The sequence below is a fragment of the Amblyraja radiata genome, chromosome 17 (genome assembly GCF_010909765.2).
Source record: "Amblyraja radiata isolate CabotCenter1 chromosome 17, sAmbRad1.1.pri, whole genome shotgun sequence".
NCBI classification, from domain to species: domain Eukaryota; kingdom Metazoa; phylum Chordata; class Chondrichthyes; order Rajiformes; family Rajidae; genus Amblyraja; species Amblyraja radiata.
The window spans coordinates 35,989,572-36,011,168 of NC_045972.1; the positions used below are offsets into that span (position 1 = coordinate 35,989,572).

Below are 21,597 nucleotides of genomic sequence, written 5' to 3' on the forward strand. Positions count from 1 at the left end.
GGTATTATCATTATGCAAGTAGTAGAAACAAACAACTGCGGCTGTCAGTTAATACACAAAGAACATAAAGTGTTTTAGTAACCTTGAAGGTCAGGCAGCATCTCTGGAGAATATTTTGGGTAGAGGCCCTTCTTCAGACTCGGTCTGGAACTGGGCCTGGAATCCTAGTGAGTTGACAGCCCCAGCCTGCTGGTGGCCAGGGGATTGGTGAAATCAATGGTCATGGCCCACGGGCAGCTGGAGTGCAGGTGAGGATCAGCGGTGGCAGCAGCAGAATGATAATTGATATGAAATCAAAGACTGTTCTTCTAAAGGGGATGTCCCACTGCGGTGACCTAATCCGTGAGTTCAGAAGAGTGTCTTCGACCTTCAAGCTCGAGGGCACTCGCCTGGAAAACCTCGAGCTGGATCGACTGTCAGCGATGAAACCGCGAGCTGGATCGACCGACCGCACACACACAAACACATCGCAAAGTCGGGGGCCGGGGAAAGCGGGGGAGCGCTGTCTGAAATTCACACCCGCGATGAACAGAAAGGTAAAAGACAGCTGCACAATGTACGGTGAGACCTTTGGAGAGCCAGTCGGTTTTCCTTGGTCCTGAACACTCCAATGAGCCAATTAAAATGCCCGATCAGCGAAGGAGATTGCCTACGGCTGCCCTCGACTGCCTGTAACCACATAGTGACCCAACTCCACTGCACTACGAGTTAAAAAGAACCCTGCCAACCAATTGTTACTCGCGGAAAATATTTCAACATGCCAAAAGAATTTCCATGACCAAACTGAGGCCGCGAGTATGCGGGAACTTCCCTCGAGCATGAAGGAGAGTTCCAGTGACCTCATAGGACCTCCTAGGACCATGTGGCGACCATGCTGCGAGTTTGAGTCGAGGGCAAACTCTTCTAAACTCACAGATTAGGTAGCCGTAGTGGGACAGCCCCTTCAAGCTTTTAAATAACTAGTTCGGTCCCAGCTGGCGAACTACTTTGGTGCCATTCTATTAAACCTATTTGGTACTATCTCTCAAACTAGTCTTTTGGGGCAATTCTGGGTATTTCAAAGGGATTGTAAAGTGGGAGAGGTTTTTAAGATGGCACCAAAGTAGTAGAATTTGCTTGTCCTGCAGATGCTGGTTTAAATCGAAGGTAGACACAAAATGCTGGTCACTCAGCGGGTCAGGCAGCATCTCTGGAGAGAAGGAATGAGTGACGTTTCGGGTCGAGACCCTTCTTCAGACTGAATTTGCTTGTCCTTTTTATAGCAGAGATAATTAAAAAGATGTAATAAAATGTATTTAAAACGAGAATTTCAAGTAATTGGAGGGCATCTTTTCATCGAAGGAGGGTCAGAAACTAAAGGGTAATGATTTAAGTTAATTGGCAAACAAAGACATGTAAGGCAAGGAGAGTGAAGACTTCTTTTAATTTGCAGTTATAAAAACTTGGATGTACTGTTGGAAGCTGAATCATCTTTATGAAGCATCTGGCCCATGCTCTTGTAACTAGGTGTAGGGTTGGGACTTCACAACTGATTACAATTGACAGGAATACTGTGCTCCATGAATGCACAGATGAGAAAGCTGAGCACTATTTTTAATTGAAATTATGGCTGTGCAGGATCAACTATTTCCTTTGAATGGTGAGGAAAGGCTGTGATGAAGAAGGGCAGGTGTATGATGTTTTTCTGCCTCAATAAGGGATCAATGGTGTAAATGAGTTTAAACATATTTAATTAATCTTAGTTATATCTTAATATTTTAATACATTTCACTTATAATCGAAAGTGATGTCCTCTGCCATGCAAGGGGTTCACTGAACTGATTAGTGTGAGCTCCTTTAGAGTTAAGGGTGGTTTTATAAGCATTCAAGTGTTGAGCCATTCAACACGTTCTGGGACAATAACACCAAAAAGACTTTCAGTTGAGCTTATAAGACTTGATATTACAACCCCTACTATAATTGGCACCTTCTTACTATCTTGAGTGGGGGTTGGGGTAAAAACTTCATTGGGGTCATCAGGTGGGCACCCTCCTTCCTTGGTGTTTCGTTGATAGGCCCACAACACTTCCAGAGGGCTCACCAGCAACACCTGGCATCCCAGGTGCGCTCCCCTCCTTTTTACCCCTCTTGCTGGTCATTTTGCAGCCCAGTTGGAGTCCTTCCTCTTCAGCCACAGCCAGTTGCTGCTTCGCTGGGCAGCCTCTGACGGCTTGCCGGAAGGCCTGTCCTCGAACTCCCATTCCCTTCAGGAGTCTGGTTGTTGACATGGCTACAAACCCACTACAACCAACCTCTACAAGGAGCACTTGGGTACGCCAGCCGCGTTGTTCTGCCTCGGCTACTAAGTCGGAATATATTAGATGAGATTGTAAAAATTGACAAGACTTTAACATTTTAAGATACCTGACAGCTTGATTTAGTTTACAGGTTAATGTATACTTGGAAAGGCAGGGATTATTGGGCACAGCCAACACAGATTTGTGGGTGGGAGATTTTGTCTGCCTAGTTTGAAGAGGTAACTAAATATATTGAGGGCAGTGTGTTTGATGTGATTAACATGGATTTCATCGTAATCATACTTTTATTAGACAAGTATGTTTTGCAACATACTAGGAATTTGATTTGCCATACAGTCATACCAATAAAAAGCACCAAAAGACACAAAATACATTTTAAAATAAACATCCACCACAGTGACTCCTCCATATTCTTCAAGTTCAATCTCTTCCCTTCTTTGTCCTCCCCGATCCTTCTGTTGACGGGACGATCTTGGCTCCTGTAGCCGGCGATTGGGCCCTCCGCGTCGGGGCGATCAAGCTCTCGCATTGGGGAGATCCCAGCCCCCCGCGACAGGCGATCGGACCCCGAGTCAGGGTTGGTCAAACCTCTTACGACTTGGAGCTTCCCAACATGAGTCTCTACCCAAGACTGCGAGCTCCTTGATGGTGAAATCCGCAGGCCGCGGTTGGAGTGTCGATCCCAGGCAAGGGATCGCAGGCTCCGATTGTAAATCCACGGCCCCTGTAGTTCTTAGTTTCTAGATTTTTTTAAGTTGCTCCTGAAGGCCAATCCCTTTCCTTAGATTTTTCCTGCCAAGGTAAAGAGCCTTTCAACAACCATCCCTTAAGCCTTTCTGAATTTTATGCATTTATGCAAGAGAACGTCTCATCTAAACATGTATCAGACACAAAATTTGCAGCTAATGCTGTCCCCATGAGATATTGTCTCCTGTATGTTGATGAGAAATAAAAATCAGTTTATGCCCAAAAGGTCTGAAGAAGGGTTTCGGCCCGAAACGTTACCTATTTCCTTCGCTCCATAGATGTTGCTGCACCCGCTGAGTTTCTCCAGCATTTTTGTGTACCTAAGCTTTTACTTTTCTCTTGTATACTTTTTTAAATGAGCATGCTGTACACACAACTGTGACTGTTGCTACAGAGTAAGTATGCTGTTTGATGGTCTTTGCCTGCCCATCATGACTGGTTTTAGCTAGAAACTGAAATATAATTGGCCGGATTTGCTTGTGCAGTGGTGAGCTGCTTGTGCTTGCTGAAAAAGTATGAATTTGCCTTTTGCATGTTCACTACTTGAATTACAACCATCTCAATTTAAAGAGTGATAAATCTTCGACTTCTGAATGCTGACGTCTGATAATTCATTAAATTCTGGTCTTGCAAATGACTTTGTGATCGCCAAGTCTGCTATTCTTGACATTGTTCACAACAAATTGCCCAAATCATCAATTTTTGAGCTATCCAGTAAGCTTGTCAACAGTTCCTGGAAATCCTTGAGACGACCATAAATTACTTGAATAGAGTGGCTTATGGTTTCCTCTGGTGATGGAGAGGTTGTAGCTCGAGATTGAAGGTAAAATGGGACTTGCCATGCTGGAGTCTACCTGATCCTAGGTAATGTGTCTAAAGAACTTACCTAGTGCTGGGCCCAGCTGCATGATATCTAGGAAACCTTTGGACTCAACCCAGTCATCAGGGTCGTAAGTGTAAATCTAGGTTTATATGTGAAAGTGTAAACTTATCCCTAATGTTTTTGGAATGGGGTATCGTCGAACCACTGTGAATGGGTGATTGGTGTGGAACCGGGGAGGCCGAAAGGCCCATTTCCATGCTATATCTCTAAACTAAACTAATCTGCAATCTCTTGTCGTCACTTTTATAATGCCTTTAAGTCTTCAGTAAACCCAGTTGCTTTTTTACATAATTCTCTTCATAAGAAAACTTGGCAGGGTAGATATAAGTAATTGCGTACCTTTTGTTGATGTATTGTTTTCTCTTGTACTCAAAAGACTGATCTTTTTCTCATGTCTCTTACTATTCCAACAGAATCAGTCAACTGTCAAGCTACACTTGGTGGATTTTCCTCCAGAATTCGCTGCTCCTGCCTCAATCTTTTTTCTTTCTCCCCTCATTTACAAATGGAATCTTCAATCCATGTCCTTCAGCGCTGGTGATTGCAATAGTGGGGTGCCATGGAGAAGAAGCGAAGAAAGAAATGATAGCCTCTGAACTGGGCTGCATTGTTAACAATTCTTTCAATATCATGAAAACAATAGTAGCCTATTTTGCAAACCTTTCTTGCAAATTGAACTCCAATATGAGAACCTTTACAGCAAGGAAAATGAACTGACCCTTGTAAACGCCATAAAACGGATTGGATTTCTGGGTCTTTGGCAACATTTTAGGATTCTGTGACCATGCGATTGGAGTGTGCCTGGCTATTGTTGGTAGTGGTTGTATTGTGCAGTGGGGGACGACTTGGTACAGAATTGCGGAACAAGATTTGTCCAAACTGTACCCATTTGACTCTGAAGTTGGAATACGCCTCCACTAATGTTGAACATGGTAAGCAAATAATCTAATTTCTCAGTAAGTAACTATTTTAATATTTACGTTAAATGCACAGACACAATGTATTAAAATAGCATATGGTTGTGGATTCGCAGGAGTAAGTGCCTTATTTTTACAGGGTCTGGAGTTGAATGCAAAGCATTTGAATAATGTAACAGTTCACCTGTGAGTATTTAAATCTAGAGTGGGGTGATGGGAGGGAAGGATCAAAATAATGCTAGGTAGCTTGAAACCTTTTTGGGCTGAGGAAAAATGGAATTGAGGGAAGCAATGTATCTGGAATTTGGTAATCTACCTCAAAAAGGAAAGGTTTATTTATTTTTGTTGCAGTGTGCTGCACCTTAAAGGTCACAATCGTTTTTGTGGTACTTCGTGCTGCTAGTTTTAGTTTAGTTCAGAGATACAGTGCGGAAACATGCCCTTCGGCCCACCTTGTCTATGCCGACCAGCGATCCTGGCACACTAAATTGTGCACAAGGGACAATTTACAATTATACTAAGCTAATTAACCTACAAATCTGTACGTCTTTGAAGTGTGGGAGGAAACCGGAGATCCCGGAGACAACCCATGCAGGTCACGGGATGAACGTGCAAATCTGTACAAACAAGCACCGGGTCTCTGCCGCTGTAAGGCAGCAACTATACCGCTGCGCCACCGTGCCTCTCTCTCAGTAATTCTTGCCCTATCAGGACAGTTCTCTCAGTAATTAGAGTTTATTCTCTTGCAGTTTTCTTGTTTTCCATCACCCTCTTCTCATTCTGTGTATTGGGAATTAGAAGTGGATGTGAACTTCACAGTACTTGTTTAATGCTGATGGATAGGATCATAGTGACAATACTAGTTTGTGTATCTGTGCATTAAAATTCTTGATCGTAATGTTTTTAATTCCTAGAGTACATCGTTACCTTTAAGGGCTACTTCACCGCCACAGCCCGGAGCAAATTTATTTCCAGTGCAATGAAAAATACGGCCGTGGTGGAATGGCGAATAGTTCCTCGTAACAATCCTGCAAGTGACTACCCGAGTGACTTTGAGGTGGTTCAAATTAAAGAGAAACAACGACATACGGTATTAACTTTGGAAGACCATCCACACATTAAACGAGTAACACCTCAGAGAAAAGTCATCCGCTCCCTCAAATTCACTGAGAGTAAGTAAAGTAAACAACTAACATTGAACCAAATTAGCAAAAATAATAGAAAACAATCGTGGCAAATGCCCAGGATTAGATAGTTCCAATTCCACCACTTAAAGGAAGTTAATTTGCTCCCTGCAGCCGAGGCTCTGGAACTCTGGCCTGGCCAGATCCAGCAGATCCGTTCTCATGGCTGACCTCGGAAGCCAACTTTGTGCCGGTATCTCGGCTGCCTAGGCAACCGGCTCCAGTACCGTTGGACTCTTTTCGAAGGCCCTGAGCTCTGAGCCCTGAGGACTGACAAAATGAATAATCTGGAAAAGATGCTGGAAAATCGGAGGTGAACCTGTACATCCAAAATTCTTTAGATTTGAGGCAGGATGTGCCGGGTTGTTCAACTATTTAAGCAAACATGGGGGAAGCTGGAAATGTTTTGACTGTTTGGCTATTATTAAGAAATTGCTAGAGATCGTTTAGAATGGATTACTGAGGACTGAAACGTTTCAACTGATTAGAGAATTGAAGTGGGTACATCAAGTCTGATGAATTGGAACAAATGTTTGAAGAGATAATATAATTAGTGGACAGGAGTAAGACTTGATTGCCAAAGGATTTCCAAAAAATGTTTGGGAAAGTTGTTCTGAAATGACTGTTAAAGGTACATTTTGTGGAATTGAACGGAATTGGAGCCATTTTGTTAAATGGCAGGAGATGCTAATTGGATTAGGATTTGTACATGTTCGTTTGTAAATCCATTTGGCAAATTTTGAACTGTTTATGTATATTCCTAATGGATGTCGCATTTTTGTCCACAAGACTATCTGACCCATATGCACAGCCTTCATTTCTGACTGGCTGACAAAAAATTGATGTTGTGGTCTTCAAGACCTTGTGACGAGGCCTTAGGAACTGCTTTGTTCAATCACGGTTGAACAAGAAATGTATGTTATAAGTCTGGGACTATACATAATATGTATATACATAAATCATTGTCCAATATGGCTTGATATTTTTAACAATCTACTACTTGATAGTGGTTTTTTTTAATTTGTCCAAGTTATGGCCAAATGTCACAGCTTCAGAGAAATTAGAGATCTGGAGGGAGGTGCATTTTGGAGAGCATTTTGAATTGGGTGTGAAAAGGTGAGGGGGGAAAAGGATGAACTTTGGAGGGCCATGGTTGAAAGCGATACAAAAAAATCTAGGTAGTTCTGGTTTGGATGCATTTATAATCTTTCGCTAATGTCTGGGTTCCATGCTGTTGAGGCAGTAATCATTGCTATACATAAGATGACAAATTTGCAGGAATAGTGCATTTTTGAATTGCAGATGTAACATACCAAGTTTTGATTTGATCTTCCATTGAAATATGTGTGAAAAAATGATGAATGGCCTGATAGAAATCCTAAAACATAATAGATGGAACTGTTTAGAAATTTGTTGCAGGTAAGCTTTCCTGTTCTCTTTAGCATTGACTTTAAATGCATTCTCGTTTGTTACAGCAGACCCTGCTCCACCATGCAATGATAGTCGATGGTCACAGAAGTGGCAATCTTCAAGACCACTGAGGAGAACTAGTCTCTCCCTGAGCTCTGGATTCTGGCATGCGACAGGCAGGCACTCAAGCCGACGCCTGTTGAGGGCCATTCCTCGTCAAGTAGCTCAGACGCTTCAGGCAGATGTTTTATGGCAAATGGGACATACAGGTATGTATAGGACATAAGTTACATTGTATCATAATTTAGCACGCAACAAAAAGCTTTTACTGTACCTCATGAAGGATTAACAATCTCATCAGGAAGGCTGGCTCTGTCCTGGCAGCGGGGTTGGATTCATGGGAGGTGGTCATGGAGGGGAGGATGCTCCTCAAACTGCAGAGCATCTTGGACAATACACACTGGTCAACCTGAGGAGCACCTTCAGCAACAGACTGGCTTCACCAAGATGCGTACAGAATGCCACAGGAGATCTTTCTTCCCTGTGGCTATCAAACTGTACAATTCCTCCCCCTTCTGTCATGGGGTAGACTGACTACTCCCCCCCCCCCCCCACCCCAATCTTTGCACATTCCCAATCTTTTCCATTTGTCACTTTAAGTTCATGTATCTTGTGTTTTATGACTCTTAGCAGATCAATTTCCCTCCTGGGATAAATAAAGTTCTATCGGATTTTATCGTAAGCTGAACTGAACTGAATTTAGGCAATTTGATGTTTGATACATGTTTACGGCTATTTTTTTTGTTGACAGATGCTCGGATTTAAGCTCGGATTTAAGCAGCAATTAAATTTCCAGAAATTTTCAGAATAATTCAAAAATTTGTTTTTGTTGGCGGCAATGATAAATTATTCTTCAATTTAAGCTGTGCAAATTCCAAAGGGTCTTTGTAATGGAAATGTAGTTTTAATGTTCGGTAAATCACTGTCTTCAGAAAATCGTTACTTGAGTAACTATATTTGGAAGCATGTAAAGACACATTTGGTTGCAAGGAACTCATTAACCATATGTACATTGGAAATCTGACCTGAATCTAATTTTGACTAGCATATTGGTCTTGGCTTTTAAAAGATGTTTTACGCTGTACTAATGCTTTGTTTAAAGAGTGATTTGAGCACAAGCAGAAGTCATTCACATAATGTGAACCCACAGTTGTGAAAGCTGCTGATAAAGTAACCAAGTATTTTGAATTTAGTTAGGTTTGGATGTCACATATCTCTTCCACATTCTTTTACTAGTTTTTACTTTTCATCGATGCTTCATGGAAAAGGTTCTATTCAGATAGCTTGTGTAGTGGCTTAAGTTGTGCTGATTATAATTTCTTCATTAATAATGAACCACTGTAAAACTCTGTGACCTTTAATATAAAATATTTAATGGATCCATCAGTAAATATTAGGTTGCTGATTATTCATGTGTCCCTTCCAGCTGTCTTCAATTCATTCATTTTCATTCTGTTGGTAAAATAGCTAATCTCTATAAACATGGTTAATCCACTTAGTTTAGTTTTAGTTCAGAGATACAGCATGGAAACGGGCCTTTCAGCCCAATGAGTCCACGCTGACTGTCAATCACCTATTCACACAGTTCTATGTTATCCCACTTTCTCATCCACTCCCTACACACTAGGGGGCAATTTACAGAGACCAAATTAACCGACAAACCCACACGTCTTTGGGATCAGGAAGGAAACCGGAGCACCTGGAAGAAACCCACAGGGCGAATGTGCAAACTTCACACAGACAGCATCCGAAGTTGGGATTGAACCCAGGTCTCTTGCGCTGAGAGGCAGCAGCTCTACCAGCTGTGCTACAGTGCTGCCCTTTAGGGAAGATTTAGTGAAGATTATTTTGTGTCAAAATGGGGGTCATTTTATAAAATATGAAATGTACAGAATTTAAAAAATTGCTCTTGTGGAATTCAAATGTAAATTTTTTTCAACACTCATTTCTTGACAATTGCGCCCTTGATGCATTCAGTAAAATCACAATGTAGGCTGTTTTCTAGGAGTGGAGCATTGGACGCCATCCCCTATCCCAAATTAAGGAGCCACCTGTAATTATATGGTGTGTGGAATAAGCAATTAGTTGTCATCTTATCAATGTTTTTAGGCCGAAAGTACCTTTCTAAAAAGTTTAATCCTGCACAGGGTCACTTGATCATTGCTGATTCTTTCTAATCCTTTTTCTCTTGTGTTGCAAACCCAGTCAAATGAATTATCTTTAAAAATATAAATTAGTCAACTGTAAATTGCTGCTGGATTGAGAAACTTTAATTATACAATACAATTCAATTTATTGTCATTTGGACCCCTTGAGGTCCAAACGAAATGTCGTTTCTGCAGCCATACATTACAAACAAATAGACCCAAGACACAACATAATTTACATAAACATCCATCACATTGCTGTGATGGAAGGCCAAAAAAACTTATCTCTCCACTGCACTCTCCCCCCCGATGTCAGAGTCAAAGTCAAAGCCCCCGGCGGGTGATGGCGAATTGTCCCGCGGCCATTAAAGCCACGCCGGGTGATGCAAGGTCGCACACCGGGTTCTTGATGTTAGAGCCCCCGGCGTGCGCTCGCAGAGTCCCGCGGCCATTCCAAGCCGCGCGGGGCGGTGCTGTAAGGCCCCGCTCCAGGAGCACTTCAACCCCGCAACTCGGGCGGGAGAAGTCGCCGTTGCGGGAGCCCTGAAAAGCGGTCTCCCTCCAGGGACCCGCGGGGCTCCCGGTGTCGCCGTCCGCCAGACCCGCAGTTGCAGCCTCCGAAACTCCGGAGGTTGGGCCGCAGCAGCGTCCACCACAGCTCCACCCGCTCTGGACTCGGCCAGCTCCGCGACGGTGAGGTGAGTAGTCGGCACCAGAGCCCCCGGTCTTCCTGTTGGAGGCCGCTCCTCGTTGCAGCCCCAACGACAACGGAGACCCGACAAAGAAAAGGTCGGGTCTCCCGTGCAGGGAGAGATTTAAAAGTTACCCCCTCCTTCCCACCCCACCCCCACCCCCACCCCCCCACACACATACCCCAACAAAAACGACATAAAAACATAGACATAAAATAATAAAAAAAATAATAAAAACGCAGACGGACTGCAGAGGCCGCTGCTGACGAGAGTCGCGCTGCCCACCGAATTGAGCTGAAACCAGTTTAACCGGCGTCTCTAATTTTTTTTAATCCAATTTTGCATCTTTGCTTGTCCCAGAACAGGTGTAATTGACTTTATATTCAAAGTCAGAAGTTTGAATATGGGATTTTATGATCTTGTTCTGTTCACCATAGAAACATAGAAAATAGGTGCGGAAGTAGGCCATTCGGCCCTTCGAGCCTGCACCGCCATTCAATATGGTCATGGCTGATCATCCAACTCAGTATCCTGTACCTGACTTCTCTCCATACCCCCTGATCCATCTAGCCACAAGGGCCACATCTAACTCCCTCTTAAATATAGCCAATGAACTGGCCTCAACTACTTTCTGTGGCAGAGAATTCCACAGATTCACCACTCTCTGTGTGGGGAAAAAAAACCTGTCATCTCGGTCCTAAAAGACTTCCCCCTTATCCTTAAACTGTGACCCCTTGTTCTGGACTTCCCCAACATCGGGAACGATCTTCTTGGATCTAGCCTGTCCAACCCCTTAAGAATTTTGTATGTTTCTATAAGATCCCCCCTCAATTTTCTAAATTCTAGCGAGTACAAGCCGAGTCTATCCAGTCTTTCTTCATATGAAAGTCGTGCCATCCCAGGAATCAGTCTGGTGAACCTTCTCTGTACTCCCTCTATGGCAAGAATGTCTTTCCTCAGATTAGGAGACCAAAACTGTACGCAATACTCCAGGTGTGGTCTCACCAAGGCCCAGTACAACTGCAGTAGAACCTCCCTGCTCCTATACTCAAATCCTTTTGCTATGAATGATAACATACCATTCGCTTTCTTCACTGCTTGCTGCACCTGCATGCCTACTTTCAATGACTGGTGTACCATGACACCCAGGTCTCGTTGCATCTCCCCTTTTCCTAATCGGCCACCATTCAGATAATTTTGTCACCTCCACTACTACCTTCCATGGGCAACTGTAATGTCTGACTACTTTAGTGACTATTTAGCGGCTACGTTGCAGTACGAGAGACTTGGGTTCGATCCTGACTGTGTGTGCTGTCTGTGTGGAATTTGTATGTTCTCCCTGTAACCGCGTGGGTTTCCCCCAGGTACTCTAGTTTCCTCCCACACACTAAAGACATACAGGTTTGTAGGTGAATTGGCATCTGTACAACTGTCCCTAATGTGTATGATACTGTTCGTGTATGGGGATCGCTGATCTGCGTGGACTTGGTGGGCCGAAGGGCCTGTTTCCGTCTCTCTAAATCCGTATCTCTAAACTAAACTAGTGGCTACCTGTTTACTTTCATCCCTACCCAGTATTTGAGTACTTTGTTTATCTTCCTTGTTAAGGTTTGACAGATTATTCCTGCTATTTAACATCTATTTGCTTTAAGTTTCATTTTTGGTTATCGTCAGGCAATGGTTGTCAAACAAATTGCTGCCTTGCAGCTAGCAACAATAGAGCTCATAGAATCGCATAACATGGGAACCTTCCCTTCAGCCCACTGTCCAGCCAAATCAACAAGCACAAATTTACACAAATCCACTTTTATTTCATTCTCCCCACATTTCTCTCGGATTCTACAACTCCCTTGTACACTAGTGCCAATTGACCTACAAAGCTTTTGGGATGTGGGAGGAAATTAGAGCACTTGGGTGAAAACCCACCAGGTCATAAGGAACATTTGCAAACCCAACATTTGAGAATCTATTCGGTGTGCCCCTGTTGGCTGGTGGTCTGCAATATCCCATCTTTGATATTGGGTAGGTTGGTTCAAATTTCCACCACTATTGTCTCCTCACTAGCCACAAAGTAATGTTTTAATTGCTTGTGGGTCCTGTATCTGTTTCTTTCCAGGTGATGAGCAATGCCAAACAAAACTTGGACTGCAATTGCATTAAACCCAAGCCAATACTGCATTATGAGCAATAGCTGGACTCTGCCATAAAAGAAGGAATGTCGGCTCACACTGGGTAGAGGGGAGAAATTGCTCACCTTTTCTCCGATGTTTAACCCATCTTTAAGTTGTAGCTACAGTAACTTGGTTTTTGTGCCAAACAAGGCTATGCTAATTTATATAAAAAAACATAGGAAGAATTGAGTTTTCTGTGAGGATGCTAGTGTTATATTCCAGCAGAATGGGTTTCATTGATTGAGTCTTCAAAGTGTCACTCATTGAAGAGCCATCAGTCAAACTGTTCATGTTTGCAACTGCCTTGAAGAGAAAAAAGCTTGTCTATAGTTTTTCTGGTATCTGGCCTTTTAATTTTTGAATCCCTTGTGATGTTACATTTCAAACTAAAACTCTAAAGGCCATACAATGAATTTTTTTTGTTGAAAAACTTGTTTTCACACATCTTTCAGAGCACTTGTGTATTTTCTATTCCTCGATGTCAGCAAGCTGGGGACACTTTCAGCGTTCATGATAGTCTGCACTCTTCACAGGTTTAGCAGATACGTCAATTAGTCTTTGAGCAAAACGCTTATTGTTACGAATATTCCCAGTCAGCAGAAATGGCTGGCATTGTTTAGATTTTAGTCTTTAATTATCTTTTAATATTTCTAGGTGCTGGTGTAAAAGTAGCAGTGTTTGACACGGGACTTAGTGAAAAACATCCTCACTTCAAAAACGTGAAGGAGCGGACCAATTGGACCAATGAGAAAACATTAGATGATGGTGTGTACACTGAGTTCCATAAATATCAGCTTTTGGATGCGATTTGTTTCAGTGCTTCATATTGAGAATATTATATGTGTTCTAGCTGAGAAAAAATATTTTTTGAATCTTTGGCCATTTCTTTTCTCTCATGCCTATCAGATGTTTGATTTTTAAGTAAAATATCTTTTTTTTTAATCTCATAACTTTTAAACTTTTTTGTGAATTACATGATTTAAAAGTAATTAAAGCTAATATTTGATTCCATTTTGTACAAGGTTTGAATAGATTTACAAAGGGGTAAATTCTTGTAGGCTTACGACCCTGCTTTGTGAATTATACAGAGATTTTGTGAATTAGTAGCCATTGTTAAATGTGTCGGTAAAGGAGGTGGTTGGTTGATTTCCAAATCTTAAATCGTCATTTTTGTGGCTGATACAACTCCAGTTGGAATGACAAAACAACTTGCCCCCACAGGAATGGGAGCTTCACAAACTGAAATGTTGTGGGTAAGTTGCAATTGCAGTGGACTAGCCACCTCCACTCATGCTCTGCCAGGATCTTGTAGGCAACCATAAGATATATTTTAATAAGTTGGAAGTAAATTGTATCTACTCATTCACATGCCACACAGTACACTTCCTAGTTGAAAGTTGAAGACTAGCCTCGGATCCAAACAAGGCTGCAATTCAAGGCAAATAAGTTTTGGCTAGTCTTAGCTGCAACAGTCAATGTTCTATTTCTGGCAAATTATTAGTGAAATAACATTAATTCTCTGTGTAGTTAGGAAGTTTCTTTTGCTAACTTTATCTGGAGCACTTGGCTGTGACTGTTTGCAGAACTATTGTCATCTTTTCAGCCCTTTCTCTATAGACAACATGTGGCAGTAATTTAAAAAAAAACATTTTTGCTCAGAATTTCAGCGTCTGCATTCTGTGTCTCCAATAATTTTCTATTCCTGTTGCAATCATTCTTTGGTTACAGCATTTTCCCAATGCAAATGGTATAGAAAGGTAATTTATGAAACCTATATTCTTGTAAATTAGTTTTATTTGCATGTCTATTGCTTAGCTACTCTATTAATATTGACATGACTATTGCGCTCAGTGATATGATTTGCATCTTGACATGTAATTGAACTGAAACACTCTGCTTTCTTTGCAAGCGCTCTCTAACCTGCTGAGTGTTTCCAGAATCTTTTTTATTTGTTTTTCAGACATGACTCAATGTTCCTAGAAACTATTATTGTTTTCTGTCACTTGTAATTCTGGAACTATGTGTAAAATTATAAATGCTCCAATCTGAGTGTTTCATTAGCTCTAATTACTTTCAATCACTTTTATTACTTTTGAGATGTGATGACTGTTAACAGGCATATTCTTTCACAGATTCTAATAAAAAAGTCATAAGGACATAATTAGGAGTAGGATTAGGCCTTTCTGAGCTTCGAGCGTACTCTGCTATTCAACAAACCCAATGCAGCTCTTCAACTTCAAACACTAATTTCCTGGCTTATCCCCATATACTTTGATTCTTTTACTATCCAGAAATCTATCCAGAAATGCAGTCTATGTCTGGTAGTCCAGTCCTGAGGTAGAAATTCACAACTTTCTGAGTGAAGAATGTTCTCTTCATTTCAATCTTAAATGACCTGCCTATTTTGAGATGGATGCTAGATTCCTTGTTCAGCAGAAATATCCTCCCTGTATCAGCTCTTTCTAGTCTGTTACAAGATCACCACTCATTCTAAAATGCTCAGATCTGAGTCGAGCCAACTTGTTATTTTCTCTGATGGATTCGCATGCCCAGAAACCTGTCTTCCACAAATGCTACCTGGGCTACTGAGTTCCTCCAACATTTTTTTGCTCAAGATTCTAGAATCTGCTGTCTTTTCTCTCCTCATTTCCCCTGTAGACTACAACTTCTCTTTCATGCCCATTAACTTGACTTGATTTAAGGGGTGATTTACAGGAGCCAGTTAACTTATCACATTCCTTTAATGAATTTGCACAACCCTCTGGTAGGATTTCATGGTGGGTAGCCTAGGGTAGAAGCACACGACTGTCTTTTAGTTGCTGAATTCACACAGTGGTGAGTGGTGGGTATATGGACTGAGCTACCAGAGGAAGTAGTTGAGGCTGGTATTATAACATTTAAATGGCATTTGGGCAAGTACAAGGATATGAAAGGTTTAGTGGAATATGGGCCAAATGCTAGCCCAAATGTGGGACTAGTGCAGATGGGATATCTTGGTGAGCATGGGCAAGTTGGGCCGAAGAGCCTGTTTAGGGCCGAAGAGCCTGTTTCTGTGCTGTATGACTGAATCTAATTGATGTCAGTTTGTAAAATGTTTTTTGTGGTTTGCAGTGGTAAACAATGGTAAAAGTCTTCACTGCAAAAGCTGGGGTTTTGAATGTTCTTCAGTTCCTCAAGGAGAGGATCTATGACAGTTCAGTAAACAATTTGTAGCATTATTAAAGTACTCAGAACAGAAAATATGTTTCCATAAATGGACTAATGAAAGCAGAACTCTTAAGATAGTGACAAAGTGCTGGAGTAATTCAGCAGGACAGGCAGCATCTCTGGAGAAAAGGAACAGGTGACGTTTCTTGTTGAGACCACTCTTCAGATCAAGAAGATCTCTGACTGCCTCATTGTTGAGGGTTCTAATATTGCAAGTCTTATTGGGGCTTTCTTGTCAGTATAATTGTACAGGGATTGAACAAGGAGGAGGAGGTGTTCTTGTTGGAGGAAGTCTGGACATGTCTGATATTTGAATATTTGTATGTACTGATGCAATTTTACTATCCTGAAATCTTAATGCTGTCTGCGTTTTTTCTGTTGGCATTAGGCTTGGGACATGGCACATTCGTTGCTGGAGTGATTGCTAGCATGCGGGAATGTCAGGGACTGGCACCAGATGCAGAGTTGCACATCTTCAGAGTCTTTACTAACAATCAGGTAATCATTATTTTATACCTACTCTCTGGCCGTTCCTTATAAGGAATTGAGGGTACGAAAATGGTTTACAATTTGATCATTCTTCTGAAGAAACTGTAAATATTATTGCTGTGAACTGAAAATTCCCCAAAAAAGCTTTGGGGGTTTGTTTAGTTTTGAAAGTTTCTAAATCAAAGTCTTACTTTTAACACATGAACAAAATGCATTTGTGGATATTTTGGTGGTGCATTCCTCTGCTTGAGTAGCATGCCGCTCATTAAAGTGAAATATAGCTTTGTAAATTGAAGACAAGCCCTCCAAAGAACGAATTCAATTATAAAGCAGGCATTCATAAATTCAGAAATTACCGTGTTATATATTTTGCAAAGCAAAACTTCCAAAGTTTTTAATTACTAGATTTTATTGCAAAGAACCTGGTTGATTAAATAAAATTATCAACTGATCCAGTGATCTGTGCAAATTTTCAGAACTAAATTTGGTGGGTGGCTTAATCACTTTGTTAATTTTAACTTACTGTTGATCCAAATTATATACATTGGTTCCACAGTTAATGAATGTTTATTTTGATGTTTTTAACTGCAACATCATTGATTCAGAGGACTTTCCTTTGATTTACAAAACTTTCACTTCAATGAATTATGCTAATCCATGTTCTCTAAATATATTGCCTGACCCATAGAAACATAGAATATAGGTGCAGGAGGGAGCCATTCGGCCTTTTGAGCCAGCACCGCCATTCATTGTGATCATGGCTGATCATCCACAGTTGGTAACCCGTGCCTGCCTTCTCCACATACCCCTTGATTCCGCAAGCCCCAAGAGCTCTATCTAACTCTCTTAAATTCATCCAGTGAATAAGCGAGTTAGGTATTCCGACTGCGCATGCCCAGGTCAAAGGTCACTGTTCATAAACAGCCCTGGAAAGCAGTGGACCTTCATTTCTTCAGTTTTTTCCAGCTTTCATTCTTCTAGGTAAGAAAATATTTCTTTCAAACTATGAAATAGTTGTATTTATTGTTCCTATGTTAAAAGATTACATTATTTTGTCGTTTTTATTGCTTTATGCTTTGGTGGGTGAGCGAGATCATGCTTGTCCGTGGTCGGTGTCGGGTCCGGGTCTGTTGAGTTGCTGTTGGACCGTCCCTGTACTTGTCCCTATCCCCTCCCGGGTGTCTCGTTCCTGTCCGGGGCGGCCGGAGGTGTCGGGCCAGGCTTGCAGGCGGCGCGGGGAGGAAGCTGAATTGCTGCAGTGCTTTGTGTGTATCCCCGTTGATGGCTGGTGCTCGGCTTTCGCCGGCGCTGGGGGGGTTGGCCGCTAGTGGTCCCCGGCACGTCGGGGAGCAGGGTTGGGCTGGAGTTGGCGCTTCGTCTCCGACCTCGCTGTGGGCCTGGGGCTGCTGGTGTCGTCGGTCCGGGGCTGTCAGTTGGCCCAGCGGGAGTTGAGCTGGTGTTGGCGCTTCTCCGTGCTGGCTGTGACCGACGACACCAGCGGCCCCAGGTCCATAGTTAGCGTGGGGAAGAAACACTAAGTCCAGCCCAACCCCGCTCCCAGATGGGCCGGGGATGGCCAACCAACCCCCCCCCCCCCCCCCCCCCCCCCCCGTCGCTGGCGAAAGCTGAGCACCAGCCATCAACGGAGATGCACACAAAATGCTGCACCTCCCCGCGCCGGCTGCAAGCCTGGCCCGACACCTCCGGCCGCCCCTAGACAGGGACGAGACACCGTGGACAGGACGGGGATGGCCCAACAGCAACTCAACAGACCCGGGCCCGTCACCGACCACGGACAAGCACGATCTCGCTCACTCACCAAAGCATAATGAAGCAATAAAAACAACAAAATAATCTTAGCTTTTAACAAAGGAGCAATAAATACAACTATTTCATAGTTTGAAAGCAATATTTTCACACCTGGAAGTATCAAAGCTGGAAAAAACAGAAGAAATGAAGGTCCACTGCTTCACTGCTCCACTGCTTTCCAGGGCTGTTTATGCATTGTGACCTTTTACCTGGGCATGTGCAGTCTCCTGCTGCAACTTGAAGCCTATATCCAGGCTACTGATTAGGGCCTCTAGGTAACTCCCATTAGTGTCTTCTTACCTTTACAATTTCTCATTCTATCCACAGCGACTCTACACCGTCAGTCCTTATGTCACCCCTCGCAAGGGACTGAATTTCATCCCTTACCAACAGAGCTATCCCACCTCCTCTGCCAACCTGCCTGTCCTTTCTATAGGACCTATAACTCTGAATATTCAGTTCCCAGCCCCGATCCTCCTGCAACCGTGTCTCTGTGATCCCCACAATTTCAAATCTACCAATCTCTAACTGAGCCTCATGCTCATCCACTTTACTTATACTTCGCGCATTCATATATAATACTTTTAATCCATTACTCATCTTACCTTTCACATTGATTCCTATTTCACTTGGACATACTCTCCTATACCTTTGTGAGCTTTCTGTCTGGTTATTCTGGTGTCTTTCTTAACTTTTCCTGTACTTTCTTTCCCTATAACTCCATCCTTGTATTTCCAATTTGTCTCCCCCTCCCCCCCACTATATAGTTTAAATTCGCCCATGTGGCAGTGGCAATCCTGCCTGCAAGAATGCTGGTCCCCCGCCTGTTAAGGTGCAACCTGTCCCTTTTGTACAATTCACCCGTACCCCAAAACAGATCCCAGTGGTCTAAGAATCTAAATCCCTGCCCCCTGCACTAGTTCCTCAGCCACACATTCAGATCCCCTATCTCCCTGTTCCTACCCTCACCAGCATGAGGAACTGGAAGCAAACCGTAGATAACCACCCCGGAGGTCCTGCTTTTCAGCCTTCTTCTGAGCTCTCTAAAGTCACTCTGCAAAATCTTTCCTCTTTTTCCCGACGTCATGTGTGCCGACATGCACTATCACTTCCGGCTTCTGTCCGTGATGCCCTGGACCCTGGCACCTGGGAGACAACGCTCCAATCTTGAATCCTGCCTGTTGCCACAAAAACCCCTGTCTGTATCTCTCATTATAGAGTACCCTACTAACACGGCTCTGCCTGATGCCTGTCTCTTCAGCTTTGCCTCAGCGCCACGTTTTGACTCGCAGACCTGTCTGCCGCTCAGACTGGCAGTGTCTTCTGTCCTGACAGCTTCCAAGAGGGTGTACCTGGTTTCAAGAGGTATAACCCCCGGGGTCTCCTGTACTCCAAGCTTAATCACACAATCTTGAGTCTATATTTGTGCTAAATGATTTGGAAACATTATAATTTTGTCATATTCAATGGGGGCAGTATTGGAAGCAATCTTGGCAAATGGAGTAAGAGCAGTTGAACCAAATTATCAAAATCACTGATCTTTAATGAAACTCAGACTGCAGAGGAATTGTAAAATACATTTGCATTGCTAAGCATTATGAAGTTGCTTGGTGTGATCTACAGAGACTGGTGCTGAGCTTCAACTATTTACAATTTATATAAATGACTTGGATGAAAGCACTGTCCATATTGCTAAATATGTAGCAATCTTGCACAAAAAATGCACAACCGGCATCTTTTGGAGGATGAAAGATGTCTGTATTAAAAGGAACTATAATGTTGCAGGTCCATTAACTCGCATTTACTGCCGCCAAGTAGATATTCTCCAATTTGTCTCCTCGTAGTAATCAGCTAATGGTTATATGATCTCAAAAGTATTTTTCTGCATTTCTGCATCTATAAGTCTGTAATTATTAATTTTATTTTACACTTTATTCTAATGAACGATCAACTGGGTTTGTGAACAAAGAATCTATTCACTACTGAGCATGTCAGATTATGTTTTAGAGAGAACATGTTCAAAGGGAGTTAGTTCCAAATTCTGATGAATTAAAGTCAGTAATTTAAAACAAAGCATAGAATTATCCAAAAGGCAGAAATTTTAACTAAGCATTTACTAGGCAAATTCAGCTCACTGAAATGCTTCACAACCAAACTGGTAAAACTAGGACTTTGCCCTTAACAATCTCTAAAGTAACTGAATGCCAAGTACAAAGCACACGTCACATCACTTGTACAGCCACAAGAGAAATGCATAGTTTGGAAAAGAAAACTATTTTTGACATGAAAATAAGTACCAAAATAAAGAAACAAAATAATAAAAGTAGAATCATTTTATAATTAAAAAATAATATCTCCACCCTTTGCATGCATGAATACAATCTGCGTATTGTGCGATGAGTTCAAATTCAAGGTATGGTTTTAAAATTATAATTAAATATTATACCAGTTTCTGAAATTTCCCCCTTTTAATGAATCCAATTGAATATTTAAAAATAAGTTGTCCACCCTTCAAGGCCTGTCCCTTTTTCAATTTCTCATTATCTTTGCCATGAAAGCAAATCCTATTTGGATACAAGCCAACCGAGAAATGTTTAATAAATATCCAACTACTGGTGAGCCATTTCAAACACTGTAGCTTTCTCTGATCTGATTGTACAACTGAATTAGGCATTGTAGTAGATTTCTTGGCCCCTCGATCTTGCTCTGCCATTTAGTAAGTTCATGATTGATCTGTTTATAACCTCAGCTTTGTTTTGCCAAATACCATCTACTTTTCATTCTCTTATGTTTACCTCTGCCTTAAAAAAAAATTCAGACTAAGTTAAGTGGAAAGGAATCTGCAAAATTATCTAATGGGTTTAATTATAATCCAACATTTTATTAAGAAATCTGATTTTATTAAACAGGTTTCTTATACCTCTTGGTTTCTGGATGCCTTTAATTATGCAATCTTGAAGAAAATAGATGTTCTGAACCTCAGCATCGGAGGACCAGACTTCATGGATCATCCTTTTGTTGATAAGGTAGGTTTGAATCCAGGTGCACAACTGCTTACTGCATTGCCATGGTTCCTCATGAGGGGTGCGGACATTTACTGTGGGAAGGTTGCTTTTCTTAAATCAAATATCCTCCCATCATTCTTAATTGTTATTTCAATGTTCTTTTTTTCTTTTTTTTGCCTTTTCTTTTTCTGATGTTTCTTTCTACTGTTAGGCGGAAACATAATTTTGTCAGCTTAGGACAGAAAGAATCAGTGCAAATCTTTCTTTGCATCAGATGCGCAGTTTAAAGAAAATAAATTTGGCAACTGTGTCTATTACATATAATATCTGCTGAGTCTATAGCCCATAATTATCGAAACCTAGCTCGGATTAGTTTTAAAAAATTACTTTAATTTTGTGTTTCAAGATCTTTTTATGAATGTTTATAATCTTTAGAACATATTTTCAAAATACATAATTTTTATGGAGCTGATTAAATTTACATATGGGGGTGAATTATTGCAAGTGTATGGTGCTATTGTTCATAAGGAGGCACAAGAATGGAGTTACATCATTTGGGGTATGAGGAATTGAGGCACG

At 41.9% G+C, this 21,597-nt stretch overlaps 1 protein-coding gene across 3 annotated transcripts in view; it reads left to right on the forward strand.

Annotated features, from left to right (window-relative positions):
* The window catches only part of mbtps1 (membrane bound transcription factor peptidase, site 1), an 85,246-nt gene that overhangs the window by 6,130 nt on the left and 57,519 nt on the right, over positions 1-21,597 (forward strand). For 2 of the 3 annotated variants that reach the window (XM_033036157.1, XM_033036156.1), the window contains exons 2-7: positions 4,341-4,859; positions 5,759-6,016; positions 7,504-7,707; positions 13,163-13,273; positions 16,104-16,213; positions 20,923-21,039. In XM_033036157.1, coding sequence (XP_032892048.1) covers positions 4,712-4,859; positions 5,759-6,016; positions 7,504-7,707; positions 13,163-13,273; positions 16,104-16,213; positions 20,923-21,039 — 948 coding nt within the window. In that variant the 5' untranslated portion in view covers positions 4,341-4,711. The remainder of the gene's footprint in view (positions 1-4,340; positions 4,860-5,758; positions 6,017-7,503; positions 7,708-13,162; positions 13,274-16,103; positions 16,214-20,922; positions 21,040-21,597) is intronic. The other variant, XM_033036158.1, reaches the window with a different exon arrangement.